At 47.7% G+C, this 21286-nt stretch overlaps 8 protein-coding genes across 8 annotated transcripts; 4 read left to right on the plus strand and 4 right to left on the minus strand.

Annotated features, from left to right (window-relative positions):
* The first annotated feature begins 58 nt into the window (after positions 1-58).
* Positions 59-1469, plus strand: DEU56DRAFT_842592 (uncharacterized protein). Its single transcript, XM_041355046.1, has 5 exons — positions 59-414; positions 467-542; positions 687-896; positions 949-969; positions 1060-1469. Exons 1-5 carry the CDS (start codon positions 248-250, stop codon positions 1321-1323), a joined length of 738 nt encoding a protein of 245 aa, XP_041201177.1. The 5' UTR covers positions 59-247; the 3' UTR covers positions 1324-1469.
* Positions 1447-2918, plus strand: DEU56DRAFT_200533 (uncharacterized protein). The gene is made up of 3 exons (XM_041345040.1): positions 1447-1713; positions 1770-2792; positions 2867-2918. The coding sequence occupies exons 1-2, from the start codon at positions 1695-1697 to the stop codon at positions 2732-2734; spliced, it is 984 nt and encodes a 327-aa protein (XP_041201178.1). The 5' UTR covers positions 1447-1694; the 3' UTR covers positions 2735-2792; positions 2867-2918.
* A 257-nt stretch (positions 2919-3175) lies between these two features.
* DEU56DRAFT_985234 (uncharacterized protein) lies at positions 3176-4118 on the minus strand (the record flags this gene model as incomplete). The annotated part of the gene is made up of 5 exons (XM_041360050.1): positions 3176-3342; positions 3397-3560; positions 3615-3832; positions 3888-4016; positions 4064-4118. 5 exons carry the CDS (start codon positions 4116-4118, stop codon positions 3249-3251), a joined length of 660 nt encoding a protein of 219 aa, XP_041201179.1. The 3' UTR covers positions 3176-3248.
* Positions 4119-7138: 3020 nt separating this feature from the next.
* DEU56DRAFT_749315 (uncharacterized protein) lies at positions 7139-7662 on the minus strand (the record flags this gene model as incomplete). Its single annotated transcript, XM_041349430.1, has 3 exons — positions 7139-7314; positions 7368-7450; positions 7499-7662. Coding segments are annotated over 3 exons (423 nt in total), but the record flags the coding sequence as incomplete, so codon positions are not given.
* DEU56DRAFT_842602 (uncharacterized protein) lies at positions 7204-8013 on the minus strand. The gene is made up of 4 exons (XM_041355047.1): positions 7808-8013; positions 7499-7750; positions 7368-7450; positions 7204-7314 (listed from the first exon to the last, which is right to left on the minus strand). Exons 1-2 carry the CDS (start codon positions 7949-7951, stop codon positions 7688-7690), a joined length of 207 nt encoding a protein of 68 aa, XP_041201181.1. The 5' UTR covers positions 7952-8013; the 3' UTR covers positions 7204-7314; positions 7368-7450; positions 7499-7687.
* Positions 8014-10297: 2284 nt separating this feature from the next.
* On the plus strand, positions 10298-11497 carry DEU56DRAFT_762029 (uncharacterized protein; the record flags this gene model as incomplete). Its single annotated transcript, XM_041350625.1, has 4 exons — positions 10298-10323; positions 10394-10489; positions 10557-10957; positions 11223-11497. The coding sequence occupies 4 exons, from the start codon at positions 10298-10300 to the stop codon at positions 11495-11497; spliced, it is 798 nt and encodes a 265-aa protein (XP_041201182.1).
* Positions 11498-16796: 5299 nt separating this feature from the next.
* Positions 16797-18249, plus strand: DEU56DRAFT_934992 (uncharacterized protein; the record flags this gene model as incomplete). Its single annotated transcript, XM_041358781.1, has 5 exons — positions 16797-17013; positions 17067-17348; positions 17383-17495; positions 17548-17703; positions 17732-18249. Exons 1-5 carry the CDS (start codon positions 16835-16837, stop codon positions 18247-18249), a joined length of 1248 nt encoding a protein of 415 aa, XP_041201183.1. The 5' UTR covers positions 16797-16834.
* A 707-nt stretch (positions 18250-18956) lies between these two features.
* Positions 18957-20773, minus strand: DEU56DRAFT_874369 (uncharacterized protein; the record flags this gene model as incomplete). The annotated part of the gene is made up of 3 exons (XM_041355951.1): positions 18957-19241; positions 19300-19422; positions 20759-20773. 3 exons carry the CDS (start codon positions 20771-20773, stop codon positions 18957-18959), a joined length of 423 nt encoding a protein of 140 aa, XP_041201184.1.
* Positions 20774-21286: the final 513 nt, after the last annotated feature.

Raw genomic sequence — 21286 nt, forward strand, 5'->3', positions numbered from 1 at the left:
CGGACATTGAAAATCTGTCCGGCATCTCGGGAAGTCGAACTGTAACCAAACATCCACCATAGAAACGGGCACTTGCGTGATCAATGTATGAGTCAGCTGCGTGGTAAGCAAAGGGTACTATACGAATTACCATGCTGGCCCGGGCCATCCGTCGTTATCAGCCTGGTATGTGTTGAAGACTGGCCTTAATCTGCAACCATGTAGCTATAAATCCGGGACATCGCTCTCTTCATCCAACTAGTACACCATGTCCATCCCTCCATTCGATTCCACTGCCTACTCCACCTATACCCAACCACCCAATCCATCCTGGACGTACGGCCAGAAAATCGATTCCACTCCTGCCGGAAGAGCCTGGCTCGCAGGTGAATCTGCAGGGTGGAAAGTCTATGACACAGCAGAGACAGACAAGACGTACGTACTTCTTGACCTGTTGTTCAGCCCGAATCGTGATCGCGATCGACAGCGAACTCTACAAGCTCTTGATTTCAGGCATCGTACCACGCCCCATCGCATTCGTGTCCACGATCACCGATGAGGGCGTAGAGAACCTGGCACCGTTCAGGTAAGACGCCCTCCCGTTATTTAACACGCTCTGCACGCTTATCCACCTCGCACCACTAGTTGGTTCAACACAGTGAGCAATACATAAAACATGTCTCTTCATCTGTTCAATATACCCACAGGTCACGAACAACCCGCCTATAATCTCATTCGCATGCAACCACAGCGCTCCGGGCCGCCTCAAAGACACGGCCGCGAACTTGAAGAACAGCCAAGGGTTCACCGTGAACATCATCAGCGAGCCATTCGTCGAGAATGCAAACGCAACTGCTATAGACGCTCCTCCCGGCTTCGACGAATGGTCTATCAGTGGTCTGACAAAGGAGAAATGTGTATGCGTGCACCTCTATAACATGATATCTGCGCTAACAACCAGGTATTCAGGTGCAAATCAAAGCATCCCGCGTCAAGGAAAGCGCTTTAGCATGGAGTGCGAGGTAATTTCATTTCTCCTGCCCAGTCCTCTCGCTCGCTAACAACGCCGCCTCCTAACAGCTCTACAAATCCATAGATATCACCCACCCAGTCACGGGCGAGCAAAGCAGCACGCTCATCCTCGCGCACGTCAAGTACATCCACGTACGCAAAGACGTGCTCACAGACAGAGGTGTCATCGACCTCACAAAGTTCAGGCCCGTCGCGCGTTTGGGTGATATCTCATATGCGCGCGTTGGAGACGCATACAGGCTCGCCCGTCCAACATGGGCGCAGGAGGAGACGAAGATACAGGACGCGTTGGCGACTCTTGCATCACTATGAAATAGAACGAAAGAGGTAGCGTGCCGTTTATTGGTAATATATACCATAGCCTATAGGATGGGGAATGTATATCAGCATCCATTATTTATGTCATCCACGCGTGAGAGGATGGGGCCGAACTTCGTCGGCAGGAACCTTAGTAAACAGGGTAATTAGTCAAACGCCAGACCCACGACGGCCCACAACTCGCATAACCACCCTTGCAGAAGTTCTGAGTCGGACTTGTATCCTTCGACTGCATCAACCACATCCACGTATGTCGCCCGTCGAGATACACAATTGATCTCTAGCCACCTTGTCATTGCCAAGTACTGTTTGTCGTTCTATTACATCTGACAAACGGTGTCGCAACCTATCGTCAGCCTTTGTCAATGAGTTTTCAACGTCCGAGTCAGTGTCTTTATCTTCCCATGATATCTTCTCCTAGTATCTGACCCGATCATCAGTTCTTGGCGATCCTTGGGAGAAGCTGTCCCAAGTCGCTGTATTGGGCGCCGAGTATGACTCTCCTGAACGCCAGCCCCATCCGAGACTTTTGGAAGGGTCCTGGGTAGATCTTAACAACTGCATCCTCGAATTATTGGACAACCAGACGAAGAATCAGCTCATTTGGCTTCATGGCGCGATGGGTGTCGGAACGTCTGCTATTTCATTCAACGTGGCTGAAGGGATGAAAAGTCTGCAAGTGACTGCTGAGACCAAACTTGAAGTGCGGTTAGGAGGGACATTTTTTTTCTCGCGCGGGCACGCGAAACGCTCCATGAATGGATTTTTTTTCGCGACGCTTGCCTACCAGCTTGCCAGGAATTTTCCTAGCGTGCGGACGGTGGTGAACGAAGCTATTCGCAATCATCCCGCTCTTCTAGACCCCGGCGCGTCTCTTCGCGACCAGATGGAGGCGCTCTTTCTCCGACCTCTCAGGGCACTGCAGTTCAGGCTGCGTAACTGTCCACCTATAGTATTTATTGTTGATGCCCTACATGAATGCACATCCAAACATGAAGTTGCCGATCTCATATCCCTGCTCTGCCAAGTGCTTCGTCGACCTGATTTGCCCCGGTTCCACATCCAGTTCACGAGTGGCTCGCAAGCACATATCCGTGAAGCCTTCCAGAAAGAGGAGATGCGCCCCCTGCTGTGCGAGATACGAGGAGGATCTTCGGGAGAGCTTCTCGCCATAAACATGGCATCCCGTGACGCATGCATACCTGGAGATTTGCCGCACATCCTCGATATAAACACAACAACGTACAATGCGTGCATAAATGGGGACTTACCAGCCGCCGAAGGACTGTTGACTCAAGAGATTGACACCGATATCAACAGCCACCGCGCCTACGCAAATCGCGCATTTGTTATGGCACGAAAATATGACTGGGACCATGCACTTGAAGATGCACTTAAGGTGTGATGCACTTACCCATCGTTGGTCCCTGTAAGATAGATTAACTTTCATGGTGACGCAGTCCGTCAGTATTCAGCCCTCGTTTTTTTTTTTTTTTTTTTTTTTTTTGATTCTAATTTATTGTCCGTTGGGGCGTAGCCCTATATTAGACATTACATGCACTATGTATACGATCCTCCTCGTTTTCCTTCCACTGCTATGACGTCTTTTGTAATGGTTCAAGCGGTGAGGCGAGAACGATGGCGCCTGTTTAGAAGCGGCCGATATTGTTAAGAGGGGTGCGGGATTTGCGACTGCCTATGGTCCTTGTGCGTGTGCATCTTCCTTCGGGTCAGGGGGGGAGACGTCGCCGAACAGGACCCTGGCTGCTCCCTATACCGCATGTCCGCAGATTTTCAAAATTTTCCTCGCGGGGCGCAACACTTTTGGGCCTTGCGGGGCGCACTTCGGACATGCATGGTAGCCAAAACATACCCAAAAAGGAAATTTTCCGAAACATATCACCGTGCTACTGAAGTACCTAGGCAAACCCACGGTTCTGCCTCTTGCGAGACCGTACCACGAACTGCAACGCAAGAATCTCGCGCACTGCCACCATCCCAGCTGCTTCCCACCTGTAGACAGTAATAAATTTATGTTTTACGGTGTTTCATAGACTTCAAACTTACCGTTCAAAGGCCCATGGTTTCATAGCGTGATACCGGCCCTCTGAGACACTCAGCGCAGTTGTTCCGAGATTGTAGACAAGCTCCTTGATACTGGCAAGTGTCCATAAGTGTCCTGTAGACTTACTGTGGTGCCAAAAAGAGTTTTCATGTTCTTCGGGATGTGTCTTTCAACAAACCAAAATTTAGCGTGAACAAGCAGCGACACAACAACAACTTACCTGAATAAAAACACGTAGTCCTATGTTCGTCAATGAAGGAACATCTTTGCTACCAGCAAGGAGAACACTCTCGTGTCGAGTGCCTTTACCGCCACCATTCTTCTTGTACATACAGACCACTTGGCCGAGATAGCGGCCCTGCGAGCGTTGCATGATGACATATGACCCAATTGCTAGCAGCGATATGTCATTGACATTTCGCGTCACAATCCCAGGAACTGAAGTGCAAAAATCAGGTGTCAGTAATTATGAGCAATTAAATGTGATACTAACGATGATTTTCGAGGTGCGGCACGGCTGAGATGAGCTGCTTCGCAATGGTCCAATTGCCAATACCGGAAGAATTTGCAGCAGGAACTGACGTTGTACCACTATTGTTACAGGCGGGGTTTGCCTGGGTAGCTGTCCAACGTTCAGCACGTGAGTAGCCGCCATGTCGTTTGTGCCACTTGATCCCTTCGTCAGCTCGTAGTCAACCAGGGCCTGTTTAGGGAAACCGGACATCTGTTTGAGCTTTGTCGTCGGTCAGTGACTCAGTGTACCATTCACATGACCTTCGATCCGGGATCCACAGCCTCTCGGGGCGCTACCGACGGACATGGGGTATGTGCTACAGGCTTCCGGGGCGCAACTTTTAGGACCATAGGATGGGTGATTTCGAGGACATTTGAGGTGCTACCGGTGGACATACAGTATAGGGAGCAGCCGGGGTCCTCGCCGAACTGCACTTGATTGTGTAGGGTGAATATATCAAACTGGCTTATAAGCCTAAAAATGTGATACATCCAGTGTCCAGCCTATCCATTCAGTCCATTCAGTGGTGATATATCATCTGTCCATCCATATACACAGCCGCATTTTTCGCATTTTTGAAACTCAGCCATTTGTCATTCCAGCATATGTTATGACTGGCTTCCAAAAGCAGAAATTCACAAAACATATCCCATTTTGGTCACCTCCTCATGTCAGGCCTTCCCACACTATTCCCACACATCATATTTCCGCATTTTTCAGCCACACAGTGTGGGAATTACCCCACAACACCAAAAACATTGCTCAATTTGGTCACCCCACAATATCAATTATTCCCACACCCTTCCCACATCATTGCAGCTTCACCACCACACCACAATAGCTCCCCCTTCATATATAAGTAGTAGTTTAGTATATATATGTATAATATTATATAATAGACCGCTTTTTTTGTCTATTTGTGTGCCTGCTCCTCCTCCAGGGCCTTTTCAAAATAGGGTAGGGTACAGAACATTTTCGCACTTTTGCCCCTTTGATAGGGGTGTGTTCTATTATATTCAGAACATGTTTATGAGCATATATGAGTAGATTCCCATCTTTATTTCACCCTCTGAAGTGTCCTACATCAATAGATATAGCACATATGCAATAAAACACAGAATATGTTCCTATTTAATTATTTCTAGATGAACAGACTTGGAAAATTTATTTCCAGCATCTATTCAACAATAGGAACAATGTATCAGGAGCCCAGGACCATAGGATACTCCCCTGTTGCATGGTGTGCCCCCCTCTCCTGGTGGTTTACCCCCTGTGAATTTTTTTCCTGTAGGACCGGACCTCAATTGAGGTAGGGGGTCTATTTCTATGTATATTTGAGGTAGTTCTATCATATAGCTGACCCAGGACACACATAGGATCCTGCTACAGGAACAAAAACATAGAAAATCGCATTTTTGACACTTTTAATGTTTTTCAGTGTTTTATACTTGCACAAATGACCAGCCCTGCTCATATATAATTAGTAGTATATTCACACATATGTTCTATGCCAAGGATCAGCCCTACATAGGGTGCAAATGTGATATATGATGTACAGGGGGTATTTCTACTGATAAGAAGCCTACATAGTATTCAAGCCTGTGATAAGTGATCAAAGACCTGGGGTACATCCTATATATTGCCCTGAAGATATATTTGAAGTTTTAGAAAGATCCATCAAGGACTGACTGAATGACAAGTAAAATCACATATGTGTGAAAAGTGACAATTGACATCTTTTCACACAAAGTTACATTTCTATATGGTACAGCTCAAATATTTCATTAAAAATATGTAGGATACATTGTAAACTACTAAAGGAACCTATACTACATACTGCCCTGAGGCTAGAGGGTGGTAGAAGGAATGTGGTATATATCTGAGTTGACCCAGCATTAAAGTCCAACTACTGCCCAACTGACCATTTTCGATGTTTTGGGTATTTGAACTTTCCCACACTCAATTCCTTATCTATTTCACTTCCTCAGCACTCAATTCTTGTTGGATTGTTCTGTACATTTAGGCTTATGATACTAAATATATTTGACATCTACTCCAGGTGTCTGATTATTAAATTTCAATGTATTGAAAGTATGGGCTCCTTATCAGTAGAAATAGCAAGCATTCACACTAACTCAAACCCCTGGCCTATTTTGAGCTGATCCTTGTCACAAAGAGCAAGTATATATACTATAATAATGATATATGAACAGGTTGTATTATTTGTGCAAGAATAGGATACTAAAAACATCAAAAGTGTCAAAAATGCGATTTTCTATGTTTTTGTTCCTGTAGCAGGATCCTATGTGTGTCCTGGGTCAGCTATATGATATAATTACCTCAAATATACATAGAAATAGACCCCCTACCTCAATTGAGGTCCGGTCCTACAGGAAAAAATTTCACAGGGGGTAAAACACCAGGAGAGGGGGGCACACCATGCAACAGGGGAGCACCCTATGGTCCTGGGCTCCTGATACATTGTTCCTATTGTTGAATAGATGCTGGGAATAAATTTTCCAAGTCTGTTCACCTAGAAATAATTAAATGGGAGCATATTCTGTGTTTTATTGCATATGTGCTATATCTATTGATTTAGGACACTTCAGAGGGTGAAATAAAGATGGGAATCTATTCATATATGCTCATAAACATGTTCTGAATACAATAGAACACACCCCTATCAAAGGGGCAAAAGTGCGAAAATGTTCTGTACCCTACCCTATTTTGAAAAGGCCCTGGAGGAGGAGCAGGCACACAAATAGACAAAAAAAGCGGTCTATTATATAATATTATACATATATATACTGAACTACTACTTAGATACAAGGGGGGACCTATTGTGGTGTAGTGGTGAAGCTGCAGTGAGATGGGGAGGGTGTGGGAATAATTATAATTATGTGGTATTCCATATTGGGATGATGTTTTGGGTGTTGTGGGGTAATTCCCACAGTGGGTGGCTAAAAATGCGAAAATGTGGAGTGTGGGAATAATGTGGGGAGGCCTGACATGAGGAGGTGACCAAAATGGGATATGTTTTGTGAATTTCTGCTTTTGGATGCCAGTTATAACATATGCTGGAATGACAAATGGCTGAGTTTCAAAAATGCGAAAAATGCGGCTGTGTATATGGATGGACAGATGATATATCACCACTGAATGGATAGGCTAACCACTGGATGTATCACATTTTTAGGCTTATAAGCCATATTTGATGTATCATTCTAGCACTATGGCCTGTTGGAGTGGTACAGGAACTTCAATTGCATCCCGTTTGCAAAAGTCTCCTCGGCGTGCCTCGGGGCCAGTGCTTTGGCATCTGTCCTCGATTTTCCTTCCTTTCTTAGTCGTGCGAATGCGACGTCGTAAAGGGCATCGAATTTCGTGAATATGACGATCACTGGGACTGAGGATCAAAGTTGCGAATCAGTCGAACAACAGGTGGATGTGAAAGCTTACTGCTCCCGGTGTCACAGTGGGAGAAAAACCTGAGTTCGGCTTGGGTGAAAGATCTGCTTTCCTCATCCATTGGGATACAGTACCTATGTCAAAGAAGTGAGCCAATGCATGTCGCCAAGTTGACCGATTACCATATAGTGTGAATTCGATCCTTGATATCTGTTTTCTTCGAGCGGTCCACGATAAATGTGTTCACCTTGTCGTACTCAGACTCACCGCCTGCTTCGAAACCGCGTGAATCGTGAAAGATGAATCCCGAGTTATTTTGAAACACCATTTCGTTTTCGATATCGTGTTATCCACGCTGAGAACACGTCAGTTCATATTGCCAACTGATGATAGTATGTTACCTCTCTGGATGCGTTCAGAACAGTGGCATCAATCTGATGTCGATAGGACAGTCATCACTATCAGTATTGTACTAGCATCAGGATACGCACCTGTTCCCCAGCGCTATTGAATATTTGGGGGTTCTCCTTGGTGTTGCAAACCCTCTTTAGGATAGTTGTTTTTCCCGCATTGGCTCTTCCTATGATGAGGATTCGAATGCGATTGATTTTCTCTTTTATCTCTGAAGGATCCATGGATGAAGGTAAATGATGCTGGGACTGAGCGATGAGAATTGTTCAGCGCTGCGAGTAGGCTTTATCATACTAACCACTGGTGCGAACGCCCTCAGGCTAATGCGGTGGGCATCATGTACCACATCCGGTGACGGCATTCCAGATGGGCTTCTATTTGATTACCATTTGGTGAGATGAATTTTTACCCGGCGCACCTGATCATTCTCTCCACATAAATCCACCGTCAACGTTGCTTCCCGTGTGAAAGAGAGCCTTCCCTAGTGACTTTCCATCAGCATGGTCAATTTTTTTCACACCTCAACGGTTTCCTATCCTCTTCACATCTCTGGTACCCAACTCCATGATAAGTAAGCAAAATGCATGCCACTCTTGTCAACAAAAACGACGTGCGTTGGATGTGACAATGTTTGAAAGGTTGGTAGACTTACTAGACTTCCAGAAGCCCTCATCATATCGATACACTATGGATAGAAGTCATGAAGCTACGAAGGCAAGCTGCCTTGATTGGTCCATTGGTTAAGTCTTCATGATGCCAACGGCCTGGGCTACGATACTCACCCGCATCTCACTCAGCGTTAAGAAAGATTATAGTGCACTCTATGCTGCCAATGGAGTTGCTGACCTTGCTGCACAGCCTCATGGAGATGATGTCCTTGGGGGGCAATTTGACAAGGCTATCGAGTTGTACTCTGTGGCAATCGACCTGGATTTTGCCACTGATACCGTCTTTGCAAACCGCAGTAAAGCTGGGTCGGACAAATGTTATGGGAGGATGCACTCCATGATGCGGAACAGGTGCAATTACATCTATTGTTTCGTATCATTGGATGATCATTCTGGTGATGCGCAGGATATCAAACTCAATCGCTCATCTTACCTTGGATACCACTTGAAGCATGCAGCGCTCATGGCACACAACACTATGATGAAGTAGTCGAGGCCTTCCAGGTCATGCTCTCCAAGTTGGGCAACGCTCCCGACGCACAAGTACGAGGCACGAATGCATGCATCAGAAGACTTGACTCCTTCTCCAGGGCTACGCTGTTATAGTTCTCGCGTGCAAGGCCCACTCGACAGTCATTTTTTGCTCGTCCGTCCCTGGGATCGGCGTCTCCTCGAGCTGCCTGAATTTGCAGACGATATGCTGAATGTGGATGATCTGACCCCGCCCGTGTCTCCGGACCAAGATTCACCTGACGGGCCCTCAAAAGGGCAGGGCCTAGTTGATTCGGAACCAGACGAGCGAGCGTTATATTTGATTGTTCGCCTTGGACAAATTTTTGGCGTGTGTTTGCTAGGCAGGAAATACAAGGGAATCGCGTCAGATCGTGATATCATTGCACAGGTCATAGATGTCGCATCTGTTCACGACATCATGGACATCAGGACACTTGATATATTATAGCTGAATATACGCATTTGTGATGGAAGAACACAGTTCTCTCAGGAGTTTTCATTCTCTATATTAACTTCTTTACATACGTACGCCAGGTCATTGTACCCTTATCTACGGTATCTGACTACCGCAGGACGAGATCGAAACGGCCGGACCCTCTAGGGTCAACCCAGCCATGGGACAGGCATAGATGAATAATGGTGAGCAGAACAGGATGCCAGGCTATAGGTCTCGTGAAGGATATTCAACACTGTCTATGAGATTATACATGTCGGTAACATTGTGCCAAGAACGATGTCCCAGTCGCAGATCATGTGATGATACATCCATGATCGTGCTCATCGGGGCTCAAAGATTTTTACATCAATATTGAGCACTGCAAAATGTTGAACAACAGCAGAGTCTGATATGGCCTAGAATATGCCAGAGCTTTCAAGATGACACCCTGAGCACTGTCGAAGGGTGAAGAACAGTTGGTCTGTGTTAGTCCCACTATTCATGAGTGCAATGTGTATTGTTTATATCAGAGTAAAACAGACATGCAGAACAATGCGATAATAGAGAAGTCCTTCATGATCCGGCCCAGCAGCAAAAAGGAAACCAGCTTTTACCCGGGATCGCCAAAGCAAGCACTGAGACTCTTGGGCTGCATCCCATACTCCTGCAATTTGGAAGTCGAAAGTATGGACAAGATAATATTCCAGTGAGCTAAGCGCATGCCAGTTTCATGAATGAAGGTTAGGAGGAATGACATACCGCACTGGATGCCATCTATAAAGTAAGGCGCGATGGGTGGGAACGCTCTAGCCACCTCGCGTGGACGCCACGTTCTGCCACATGGTTTGCGCTTAGCTCGCTAAAACCTCGATTTGGAAAGTCGCGTGGTTCTTTTCGAGTGCTGACGATTCCTGTGCACCGCACATCCAGCGTTGCGCCGTTCCCTTCCGCACATGTCGAATTTTGTTCCGACGGACAGGTGAGTTCCTGTCACTATAAGCTGACTTGCATTGTGTGATCAGTGTTGACAACCACTCACCATTCTGTAGCTCTCAACAGCCTTCAGGCTGCACACCACTGCCTTCTGTCACTGCAGTGACATCATCCGAGTCCGACGTGCAATTCTCTGCTTTGTCGGACGTCACGTGAGTCATCTTATTTTATTTTATTTCGTCTAATGAAATAAAATGTTGAAAAACACCCCTACTGCAGGCATCCCTGCACCCAGGTGTTGCCCCCCTTCTGCAACCCCCAGCATGGCTATGCTGTCCTACCACCATCTTTGCCTTTCTCTCGCACCACTAACTGGGAGGCCCGACTACGTGACGACTGCCGCAAGCAGTTTCACGCTCGACTCGAGTGTCGAAAGCTCAATGATCCTTACAGTAAGATAGCCTGTCGAGAACGCACTCACGCATTGGAGCAGTATATCCATGATGTCTCCAAGAGCACTGCAAAGATACGACAATCCATGGAGAGGAGCAAAGAGGAGCATGAGCACTGGATGAGGAAGCAGGAGAAGAAGTTGCAGAAGATTGTTGATGTTCGTCTAGCAAAAGAACAGAGGGAGAAGGATTGTGCAGATCAACAAGACTGGCAAGAGTTCATTAGCAGTTAAAGGGCATGGGCAAGTTGTGAGGCCCAGGTTAAGCAATTTGATGAGAGGCTCAGGGAGGGACCACCACCAGGTTGGAAGTTGCCTCAAGGCTGGACATGTTCTCTTCCACCCACATGCAAACTCTTTTAGGTTTCCCTTTGATTGCTTGGTACTTTGATTATGAAATAAAAGAATCTTCAATGAACAATGCTCATCTTGGAGACAAGAGAGATTGGGAGATGAAAGACAGAAAATTGTGAAATAAATAAATGGAAGGACAGGGGGATGGGAGAACGGGAGAACAGGGGACGGGAGACGGGAGACGGGAGACGGGAGACGGGAGACGGGAGACGGGAGACGGGAGACGGGAGACGGGAGACGGGAGACGGGAGACGGGAGACGGGAGACGGGAGACGGGAGACGGGAGACGGGAGACGGGAGACGGGAGACGGGAGACGGGAGACGGGAGACGGGAGACGGGAGACGGGAGACGGGAGAACAGGAGAACAGGAGGACGGGGGGATGGGGAAATATGAGACGGGAGGCGGGAGAATAGAAGAACAGGAGAATATGAGACAGGGAGAACTATTAAATTATACTATAGTACAAAATGTGAGACTGATTCCTCTGCCAGCAGGATTTTTGCAATGTATGATAATTTTTATTAATTATAAAAGTATACAAAAATTCAAATTCAAATTATCTCAAAAATACAATATAAATCAAAACCTGCTATGATTATTAAGAAGACAAGGTGCCGCAGGCACCTTGAGCAGAGCGCGAAGCGCTCTGCTGCCTTCCTGTGCCGAAGGCACAACGGGTGTGGACTAGTCTACATCAGGCTCAGCACGGCTTGAGGTTTAAATATAAGTTTGAGGGTTCAGGGTGTTCAGCCTCGTGACCTGGGCGTCTAGCGGGACACGAAATAGCTTGAGGTTGTCTGTGCAGCTTATATCCAGACCCCAGAACGCCCTACAGCAAATCCATATCGACTGTAGTCAACACCATCTATCACCAGCAGAATGGCAGAAGCAGCGCAGCCCATCGTTCGAATCACCACACCCAGTCGAACATTTCAAGGTCATGATGATAACGTCTTGGGAATTGCAGTCTTCCCCGATGGACGCCGTATGGTGACATGCTCACACGACAAGACACTTTGTCTGTGGAACCTAGACGGCGCTGTGTTGAAAAAAATGGAGGGACATCGTGGCGAAATACAAACAGTTGCGATATCGAGAGACGGGCAATTGATAGCGAGCGGCGGTTGGAGTGGGGAGGTCATTGTCTGGAACAGAGACGGCGAAGCTCTCACGGAACCCATCAAAGTCCACTCCGAAGAGATCCTGTCGCTCGACTTTTCTCCAGACGGTGTAGTGCTGGCAAGTGGCTCATGGGATAAGACAACGGAGCTCTGGGGCGCAGAAACATGGCAGGTGCAAGGAAATCCAATCAATTGTCGCGAAAGGGTGTACTGTGTTCGGTATTCCCCGTCTGCTGAACATCTTGCAATCGCGACAGAAAAGAATATCCAAATAGGGAATCCAAACACCAGGGAATGCATCGCAAACTTCGAGGGTCACGCTGTGTTCAATGGAGCAAGGAATATTTCACTCGCATGGACGCTCGATGGCACACAGCTTCTCTCCGGGGGAGATGGGAAAGATCCCACCATACGGGTGTGGGATCCATCTACCTGGATGCAGGTCGGTGAGCCCTGGATTGGTCATACTAATGTTATCTATTCCATTGCCATGGACCCTACTGGCACCCTTGTCGCGTCCGCATCAGGGGACCACCAAATTCGCCTCTGGCGGCTTTCAGATCGACGAACCATCGCCATACTTGAACAGTTATCGTCTGTCTTCGATGTTACCTTCTCCACCGATGGCAAGCACATCCTCAGCGGAGGTAAAGATGCGATGATTTCAAAATGGGCAGTACCCGATGATGCTTTGGTGGAGGTCACTCCCACTGAACCGGTGTCAGAGGTAAGCTCGTGTTCATTTTCCGTCTGTTCATCATTTTATCTCGTCTCCAGGACACATTGCCGGAGGATGCTTCGAAGGAACAGGTGACAAACAATGTGGGTTTCCGTTCGTTCTCTATTTGTCTTTGCGTTAGCCCTCAATCTTGATACCAAGGTTCAAGAGTCTGCTTGCGAAGCATGTTTCCGCCCTTCACTCTTTTAACGCAACCTGACCATGTGTGATGCAGATCCTCACCATCAACACGGCAGCCCATAATGCATGTATAGCTGGGGACTTGCTTGATGCTGACAGGCTGCTCACTCAAGATATCGACGCTCATGCCAACGACTGCAACGCTCATGCCAATCGCTCATTTGTGAAGTCGCGAAAATTCGACTGGGACCGCGCACTCGATGACGCACTCGAGGTAAGATACACTAGTACCGTTCCATTGTGACCTCTATAAAGAGGCTAACCTACATGGTGGCGTAGAGCATCAGGATTCAGCCTTCCTTGACGGGCTGTATCTCCATGGGCATCGCCCTTTGCGGGAAAAGGAAAATCCAGGACGCGATGAAGGCATTCGACCTCGCGTTCATGTTCGTGGACGCAGATTTGAAAAAAACACATTTTCTCCTCTTGATTAAGGTCCGTCAAATTTGTCTCACATACTTACTCCCTGCTTCATGATGGCTCTCAGGCCATCGCCCTTTTTAATGGAGATCGACATGACGAGGCAATTCTGCGCGTCCAAGAGCTATCTACCACTTGTCCCAATGCCGATACTCTTGCCTGTGGTATCGTGGAAGTGAGTGTTCTTGATTCAGTCCAGATTCATGCCGTTGACAATGATTTTTGCAAATTTCGCACTCCAGACATATCTACACGTCCAAGTGGGAATGAACGCCTTAGATGGGGCACGTCACAACGATGCTGCTGATCACTTCACTGCTGCTGTCAATGCTATCGGTTTCTCGTCTATTTCGGCCATTTATTCTAGATATGATATATTTGTGGTGGTATGTTGATTGTGATACAACTGCAGGTCTTTTTTTTAACGGCCAACTGTGTGTTTTGTCCAGCTATTCGGGTGGGACCTCAAGTCCTTGTGGCAAATTGCACACCAGAATTGGTGTCATACGCTCCTTCTGGCAGGTAGACTTCCAGAAGCCCTCAAAGCATACCGATACATGATGGATAGGGCTGATGGGGCTACAAAAGCACGCTGCCTTGATTGGTCCACTGGCAAGTCTTGGTTATGTCAATCGGCTACAATGCTCACCCGCATTTCACTCAGCTTTCAAGCAACATTGCAGCGTGTCCTATGCTGCCGCCGGAGTCGCCGATCTCGCTGCAAGCGGGGATGCTGCCCTCGCCGCGAATGATTATGACAGGGCTATCGAGCTGTACTCGGTGACGATCAACCTCGATTTTGCAACCGATACCGTCTTCGCCAACCGCAGTATGGCGAGGTCGGGAAAAATGCTGTGGGACGATGCACTCCTGGATTCGGAAAAGGTGCGATGACAGCCATCGTTTTGTATCCGATGCTGATTTTGGGGATGCGCAGGTCATCAAACTCAACCCCTCATCTTACCTTGGATACCAGTTGAAGCATACAGCGCTTCATGGCGCGCACCGATATGATGAAGCAATCAAAGCCTTTCAAGTCATGCTCTCCAAGTTGGAAAATGCACCCGACACAGAAATCACAAGTACGCCCTGAATCACACACCTTTTAACATGGTTGACCCTTTATCCAGACTTGCGTCAACAGTACATCAGTCCACCCGAAGCAGAAGGTGCCATTCAAGAGACCATTAATGCTCACCTTGATAACGCCCCCCATCGTCTATTTAACACCTTCACTGGGCGTTTATGCAATCGCGAGGCACATATATATGCCTTCAAAACGAGCACAGAGTACAAGGAACTTTTGTCGCGCACAATGAAGCATGCAGACCTTCAATCGGAGCGCATCCAAGATGCGGTAGCGAGGTACTTCCGTTATGTCATGCTATCGCACAGGTGGGAAGGGACGGAGCCCCTCTTGCATGACATCCAGGGCAAGGCGGTGTACGACTTGGATCCAGTTGGTGGCATCGCGAAATTGCAGTCATTTTGTGAAACTGCTCGCGATACGGGGTATCGTTGGGCGTGGATCGATACATGTTGCATCGACCAGACTAACAATGTTGAGCTCCAACAATCGGTCAACTCCATGTTTATCTGGTATCGCCACTCAGCACTTACCATCGTCTACCTGTCGGACGTTCCACCGTCGTCGCAGCCTGGCGCACTCGCAAGTAGCGCTTGGAACACGCGAGGATGGACGGTCCAAGAATTCCTGGCCCCAAATATTGTCCTCTTTTATCAGAAGGATTGGACCCTATATCTTGATGATCGCTCTCCCAACCACAAGGATTCCGTTGCAATCATGCAGGAGATGGGAGATGCGACGGGCATAGATTCACACACCCTTGTGGCATTCCGTCCAGGGATGAGAGATGCTCGGGAGAAACTCCAATGGGTGTCTACGCGTGTCACTACCTGGCAGGAAGATATCGCATACTCATTGTTTGGTATCTTCGGCATCAACCTACCTGTCATTTATGGCGAGAAGAAGCAAAAGGCACTCGGGAGGCTCTTGCAGGAGGTTGTAGCTCAGTCGGGTGACATCAGTGCTCTTGACTGGGTGGGACAATCATCCGAATTCAATAGCTGTCTGCCGGCTGACATCACTTCATACAAAGCTCCACCATACACCCTGCCATCTCTGTCCGAAGATGACATTCAGACGTCAATCTCTTCACTCCGACATGCTGCGGCTGAAAATGTGGCTTTGAAACTTTACGCCCAGCTTGACAACCTGAACGCTCCTCGTTTCGGAAGCTGCAGACTGCATCTTCCTTGCATTGCATTCCGTGTCACGGCAGTGAGTCGGAGTCATGCTCGAGACCAGGAGACATACATCACGTATGAAGTCAAGGCAGACGGGCTTCGTGACCTGCTAATTACCACAAAAGACAAGCTGATTTCATCCTCGCGGGCAATTGCCACTCGGCAGACATTCTTACTTGTCCGTCCGTGGGATCGTTATCTCATCGAGTCGTTTGACTCTGGAGACAACGCACAGAGCGTGGAGGAATCCTTTGCGCCTGGGTCTCCTAAAGAGCATGGGTCGGTTGATTCCGAGTCTCAATCACGAGCATCACGATTGATTGATCGCTTGCGGCAACCTCTCGGTGCATTTTTTGATTCGCTTGGCAGTTCTTCTGGAAAGGAGGGGCAGCCGGAGCCAGTTGATTCTGATTCTCACTTACGAGCATTGCGATTGATGGTTTGCCTTGGAAAGCCTTTCCGTGCATTTTTACTGGCACAGCAGCGCAGCGGAGAATATAAGAGAGTCGCAACGGACCGCAATATTACTGCCCAAGTCAAGGACATGACTTCTGTTCGCAACATGATAGATGTCAAGACAGTAGAGATATTATAGTGGTTACTTTATTTTGAAGCACAGACGCCATTCCGATTTATGGCATGACTGCTACTACTTTATTTTGGACTCGGTGTATATACATATGGTGGCTCGAGCAGCAGCAGTCTGCTAATGCACTGGCACATAGTCGTATGCTTATCAACAAATCATCATCGCGATACGGGCGACCCATGAATAGTGGTAGTCAGAGTGAACGATTTTGAGACGATTCAGCGTGCGATTCAGAAAACGATTTCGGACGCTGATAATCGGATTTGACGTTGAATCGCGTTGAATCGTCGAAGCGCCTCTGGAGGTGCTTCACGCGATTCTGAATCGGATTTTGGACTGTAAACAGCTGCATTTCTCTTATTTAAAAATACAAATATCTAATTAAATATACTTGTCCTGCAAATAAGCACCTCCCCCTCCACACTCAAGTAGCATGGCACCCAGAGGAAAACACGTCCAACGAGCATCTCCGCTGAAAGCCCGTAAAAAAGCGCCCGTTAAAAAAGGCAAAAAAGCGCCGCCAATGGGTACCAAGGTCGAAGTCGGAGATACCGCGGAGGCTATCGAAAAGGTCAAGGATGAGAAAGATGACGAGGAAGTCCCTGATATCGAGTGCGTGAAATATATCAGAAACATAGTACATAACTCACCTTAGGAGCTGCCAGTTGGACAGATACTTTGACGTGGTCCCTCGTTAGCGCTGTGACATCTGATGACACCATCCGAAAAGGATTGTACCCTGAACCAGGTGCGAATGCATCGACGAAAAACGGAGGAGGCGCAAAGAAAACAGAACACCACTGGGCACTCTGCAAGGTTCTGTTTGATGGCCATGCGGAGTATGGCAGTGCATTCGAAATTGCACTTGGCAACCTGAAAGAAAAAGGCCTGCGACAAGCATGGGTTCGAAAGATCAAAAACCGAATGCAGATGTACGCCATCGTTTGGTTCTGTGATGTTTTCATACTGACCTTTTGGCAGCTTAGAACGAAAAACCCTTGTCTATGTCAAGGAGATGGGAACAACAGGAGCTGGCATTGAGCGTGAGGAAGATATCGACATGAGTCAGGTGAACAACTTTACCACAAGATGGGGTAAGTACCACTAACTCGGACATTGTTTTCCGTACTGAGACAACTTCGCCAGCACAAATTAAAGAAGAATTTCCGTGGTTCTTCGAGATGCGTGCTCTTGTCGCCAATCGTCCTAGTCGGATTCCTACCGGTGTTGGTAATGCAGATTCGGCTGCCGACTTTTCAATTTTGTTACCGAATGATGGCGAAGAATTTTCCGAGTCGCTGAGTGAGCCCTGCGGGATTATCTGATGTAGAGCCTGATGGAGATGCTTCTGTGGCTAGTGGCGAGGACACGAAACCCCCAAAACACCAGCGGTCAACAAAGATCGAAGATCTCGCTGACGAAGATTGCAAGCCTGCGAAGAAGTTAAAGGTTACAACGAGCACCAAACCATCCAAGACGAAATCATTCCTAGACAGGTATGCCGAAGTGGCTGAGCAAGAAGAGCTGACTGCACAGAAACGGGCTGATGCACTCACAGCCAAGGCATCACTTGCTGTTGTCAAAGCAAAAGCCAAGGCCCAGATCAAGCTGGAGAAGGAGAGACGCGAGACGGAGAAGGAGAGGAGGAAGACTGAGTATGCATTGAGGAAGCTCGAGCTCGAGCATCAATTTCGAATGGCTCAATTGCCTCGCATTGACCAGGCTGGCCCTTCACAAGCACACTATCGAACAAATGATTTCCTCTCCGATGATGATCCATATGGACTTCCAATTCTCCCGCAACCAGAGAACTCTGAGGGGGGAAGTTCAACTAGCTACCATTACTAAAATTCTGAACGACGACGAGCTCTTTTTTCTTTGTATTTGAATAGTGCTCCTTTCAGCTGCTCCCGAAACCTTTTTGCTGATTTTAAACGCTGCTGCCGTCCATTTTGTGCAACTTCGAAAGGGTTATCTTCTGAATCCGAAGATGACGAGAGACCCTCCTCGATGAATGGATCACGTGTCGGTGCATCATAATCATCCTCCGCCAGCTCATCCGCCTCGCACATCATAGCAAAGGCATGTAAAGTAATGCATGCCACGGTCCAGTATGTGGCAATCCGGTGAGTTGCTTCGTCTCGGATATTGACACGAATACCTTTGAGCGAGTGAAAACGCCCCTTCAGGTAGCCAATGGCATGTTCAGATCGAATACGAACCATGGAAACATGGTTGTTAAACACCCGATTATCAGGTTCCTCCCGTTCCGGCATTTTATAGGGTGCTACCACCCAGGTTTGTATCTGGAGCTCGATGGTTAGTCTAAGCAAATAAATGTGACAAGCTCTTACAGGGTATGCGGAGTCTGCCCAAATGAATTCCCCATCTTCGAGTATGTCGTCGTGGTTCTGAGCAATGAATGTCTCTTGCCAAGCACTAGCATCGTGAGTGCTCCCAGTATGCCCATAGCTAAAATCAATAATTCGGAGATTTGGGAGCGAGACGATCTATTAAAATAGTCAGCTCAAATATATTCTCGGATGAAATTAAAATTAAAATACTTGAACATTCAATGAATAATTTGATTTTCGGTCAAAGTAGCTTTCTCCGTACCAATGAGGACGATCGTAAAGAGGAATGAGGGTGCCATCAACAAGGCACCACCCGTTCCTCCATGCACGACAGGAAGTGAGCTTCAACCCAGGACTTTGCAAGTTCTTTTTCAGTCTGCAGTAGGGAATCGAAACAGCAGACTTGCGGAAAGATGGGCGAAGGACAGCTGTCATGACTCTGCGGGTGATGAGGTGGACAGTTCCTTTGCCAAGCCCAGCCCAATCCTGCAATTGCCTGCATGCTAGCCCCATTACCGTTGTGTCCGAATCGATATAGTGTGACCGCGAGCTGGTCAGTGAGGGGAATTTGTTCATTCTGGGACTTGTTGGTGAACACTGGATCAGATGCGAGTTCGGTGCAGATTTTGTCAAAGGTGTATGGGGAGACTCGAAGACTCTCGCGAAACTTGTCAGGACGTTGTGGCTTCAGCACGTCTAGCACATGGCGCATCTGAGACGGGCCACGAGGAAGCTGAGTGCGAGCCATCTGGTAGCGGTGTGAATAAGAATCCCGAATGAATTCGCGGACAAGCTGGCTGAGTTGTGCCTTCAGCAGTGGGTGCACTGGCAGCAATGTTGTCATTCGTCGAGCTCGTCATCAGCATCAGTGCCTGAGGTAGACTGAGACTCAGATACTGCAGATTCAGAGTCTGTGTCCGAGTAAGTGCTCGAGTCAAGCCCTGACACAGTACTCAAGCTGGATGGATCTGAGTATACAGACGAGTCATCTGAAAATTCATTGGAGTCTGAGCCAGAAGACGAGGAAATGGTGCTGCTGCTGGGGGAACTTGTGTCGGACATACTAGTATCCGAGTCAAGGTCTGAAAAGGATGTTGACACTAGTACTGAGTCTCCGTCCTCGAGAACAGCATCCAAGCTATTGAATTCATGTTCTGTAAGGCTTTCGAGCCTCCGTTGGCGACAGCAAGCAGATTGTGCTCGTTTTTTCATTACCTGCAATGCAAACATAATTAGATTCTGTACTTGCACTTGCCTTTGTGTCCAGTCGCGGCATCTTGAGTGGTCCGAGGTAAGGTACTTAGCATACACACATATACACGAGAATCACAGTTGAAAATCCAGTCAGTCGCTATGGGGTGTTCAAAGCAACTGCGATTTTCACACGATTTTCGCATTTTGAATCGTTCTGTAATCGCACGCTGAATCGTCTCAAAATCGTTCACTCTGACTACCACTAATATGTGATCTGTTGATTACAGATTGGATTCACCCAAGTATTGTGTGCCCTCCAAACTTCTCATATCAAAAACTCATCGACCATATTCTGGACTGAAAATGCATCGTCTCCTGTTTGACTCATCTAACCTGTTATAGCCCAGAAGATCCCTATTCGAATGATACTCCAGAAAACTGACGACATACAGCACGACGCGGCGGACTGCAGGTGCGAATTTCAGGACCGAAATGCAGGACCGAAAATATGGTACACCGGCGGGAGACGGGACATTGGATGACTTTCCGTAGGCAAAATATTCCAGATTAGAATATTTCGGAGCCTGAAATACATTTGCAATCACGACGATAATTTAATCTATGCAACAATAATCCCCCGTAGGCTCAGTCAATAGAATTTAGTCCAGACCTCGATGGACAATCTCGCAATGCAGTACCTGCTTCTCAACGAAGACGAGGCAGACTTTTTTGATGACGACGATGGAGCTCAGGTCCTAGCTGCAGCCCTCATTTGTGGGATTGAGGTATCACGACAAGACCACATTGACACCCGAAACCCCCATCGTTTATACCTCTGCCGAGCCCAACTTCTTCCCAATCCTCGCATCAATACCCCTTGGCAGATTTTATACAACAGCCAGAACGATCGAGCCTTTATCACCACTATGGGTATTGATGTAAATACCTTCGCCTCGCTCCTTACCACTGGTTTTGCCCAACGCTGGTACTCGACACCAATCCCACGTGATGACACAAATGTGTTGGGAAATCCACGCATTGATCAGCGCTCGCTCGATGCCGCAGGAGCACTTGGGCTTGTGTTACACTATCTGAGTTCCACTATGCATGCCATCAGCCTTCAGCAAATTTTCGCTATTATCCCCACTACTGTCACGCGCTACCTTAAATTCGGTCTTGAGCTTCTCCTCCTCTCCCTCCGCACCACACGGGATGCCACAATTCGCTGGCTCGAAGGCCCAGAATTTGAACGCTGTAGTGCGCTTGTTGTCGCACGTCACGGGAGACTTGGAGGGGCGTTCGGCAGCATCGACGGTCTTAAATTACCTGTGCAAACA

Source organism: Suillus clintonianus (genome assembly GCF_016758775.1).
Source record: "Suillus clintonianus strain FC179 chromosome Unknown DEU56scaffold_183, whole genome shotgun sequence".
NCBI classification, from domain to species: domain Eukaryota; kingdom Fungi; phylum Basidiomycota; class Agaricomycetes; order Boletales; family Suillaceae; genus Suillus; species Suillus clintonianus.

Coding starts and splice junctions, on each gene's coding strand:
- DEU56DRAFT_842592 (XM_041355046.1), top strand. CDS start 248: ATGTCCATCCCTCCATTCGATTCCACTGCCTACTCCACCTATACCCAA. Junction 897..948: donor GTCTGACAAAGGAGAAATGT/GTATGCGTGCAC, acceptor CCAGGTATTCAG/GTGCAAATCAAAGCATCCCG. Junction 970..1,059: donor TGCAAATCAAAGCATCCCGC/GTCAAGGAAAGC, acceptor GCCTCCTAACAG/CTCTACAAATCCATAGATAT.
- DEU56DRAFT_842602 (XM_041355047.1), bottom strand. CDS start 7,951: ATGGATCCTTCAGAGATAAAAGAGAAAATCAATCGCATTCGAATCCTC. Junction 7,751..7,807: donor TCAATAGCGCTGGGGAACAG/GTGCGTATCCTG, acceptor TATCGACATCAG/ATTGATGCCACTGTTCTGAA.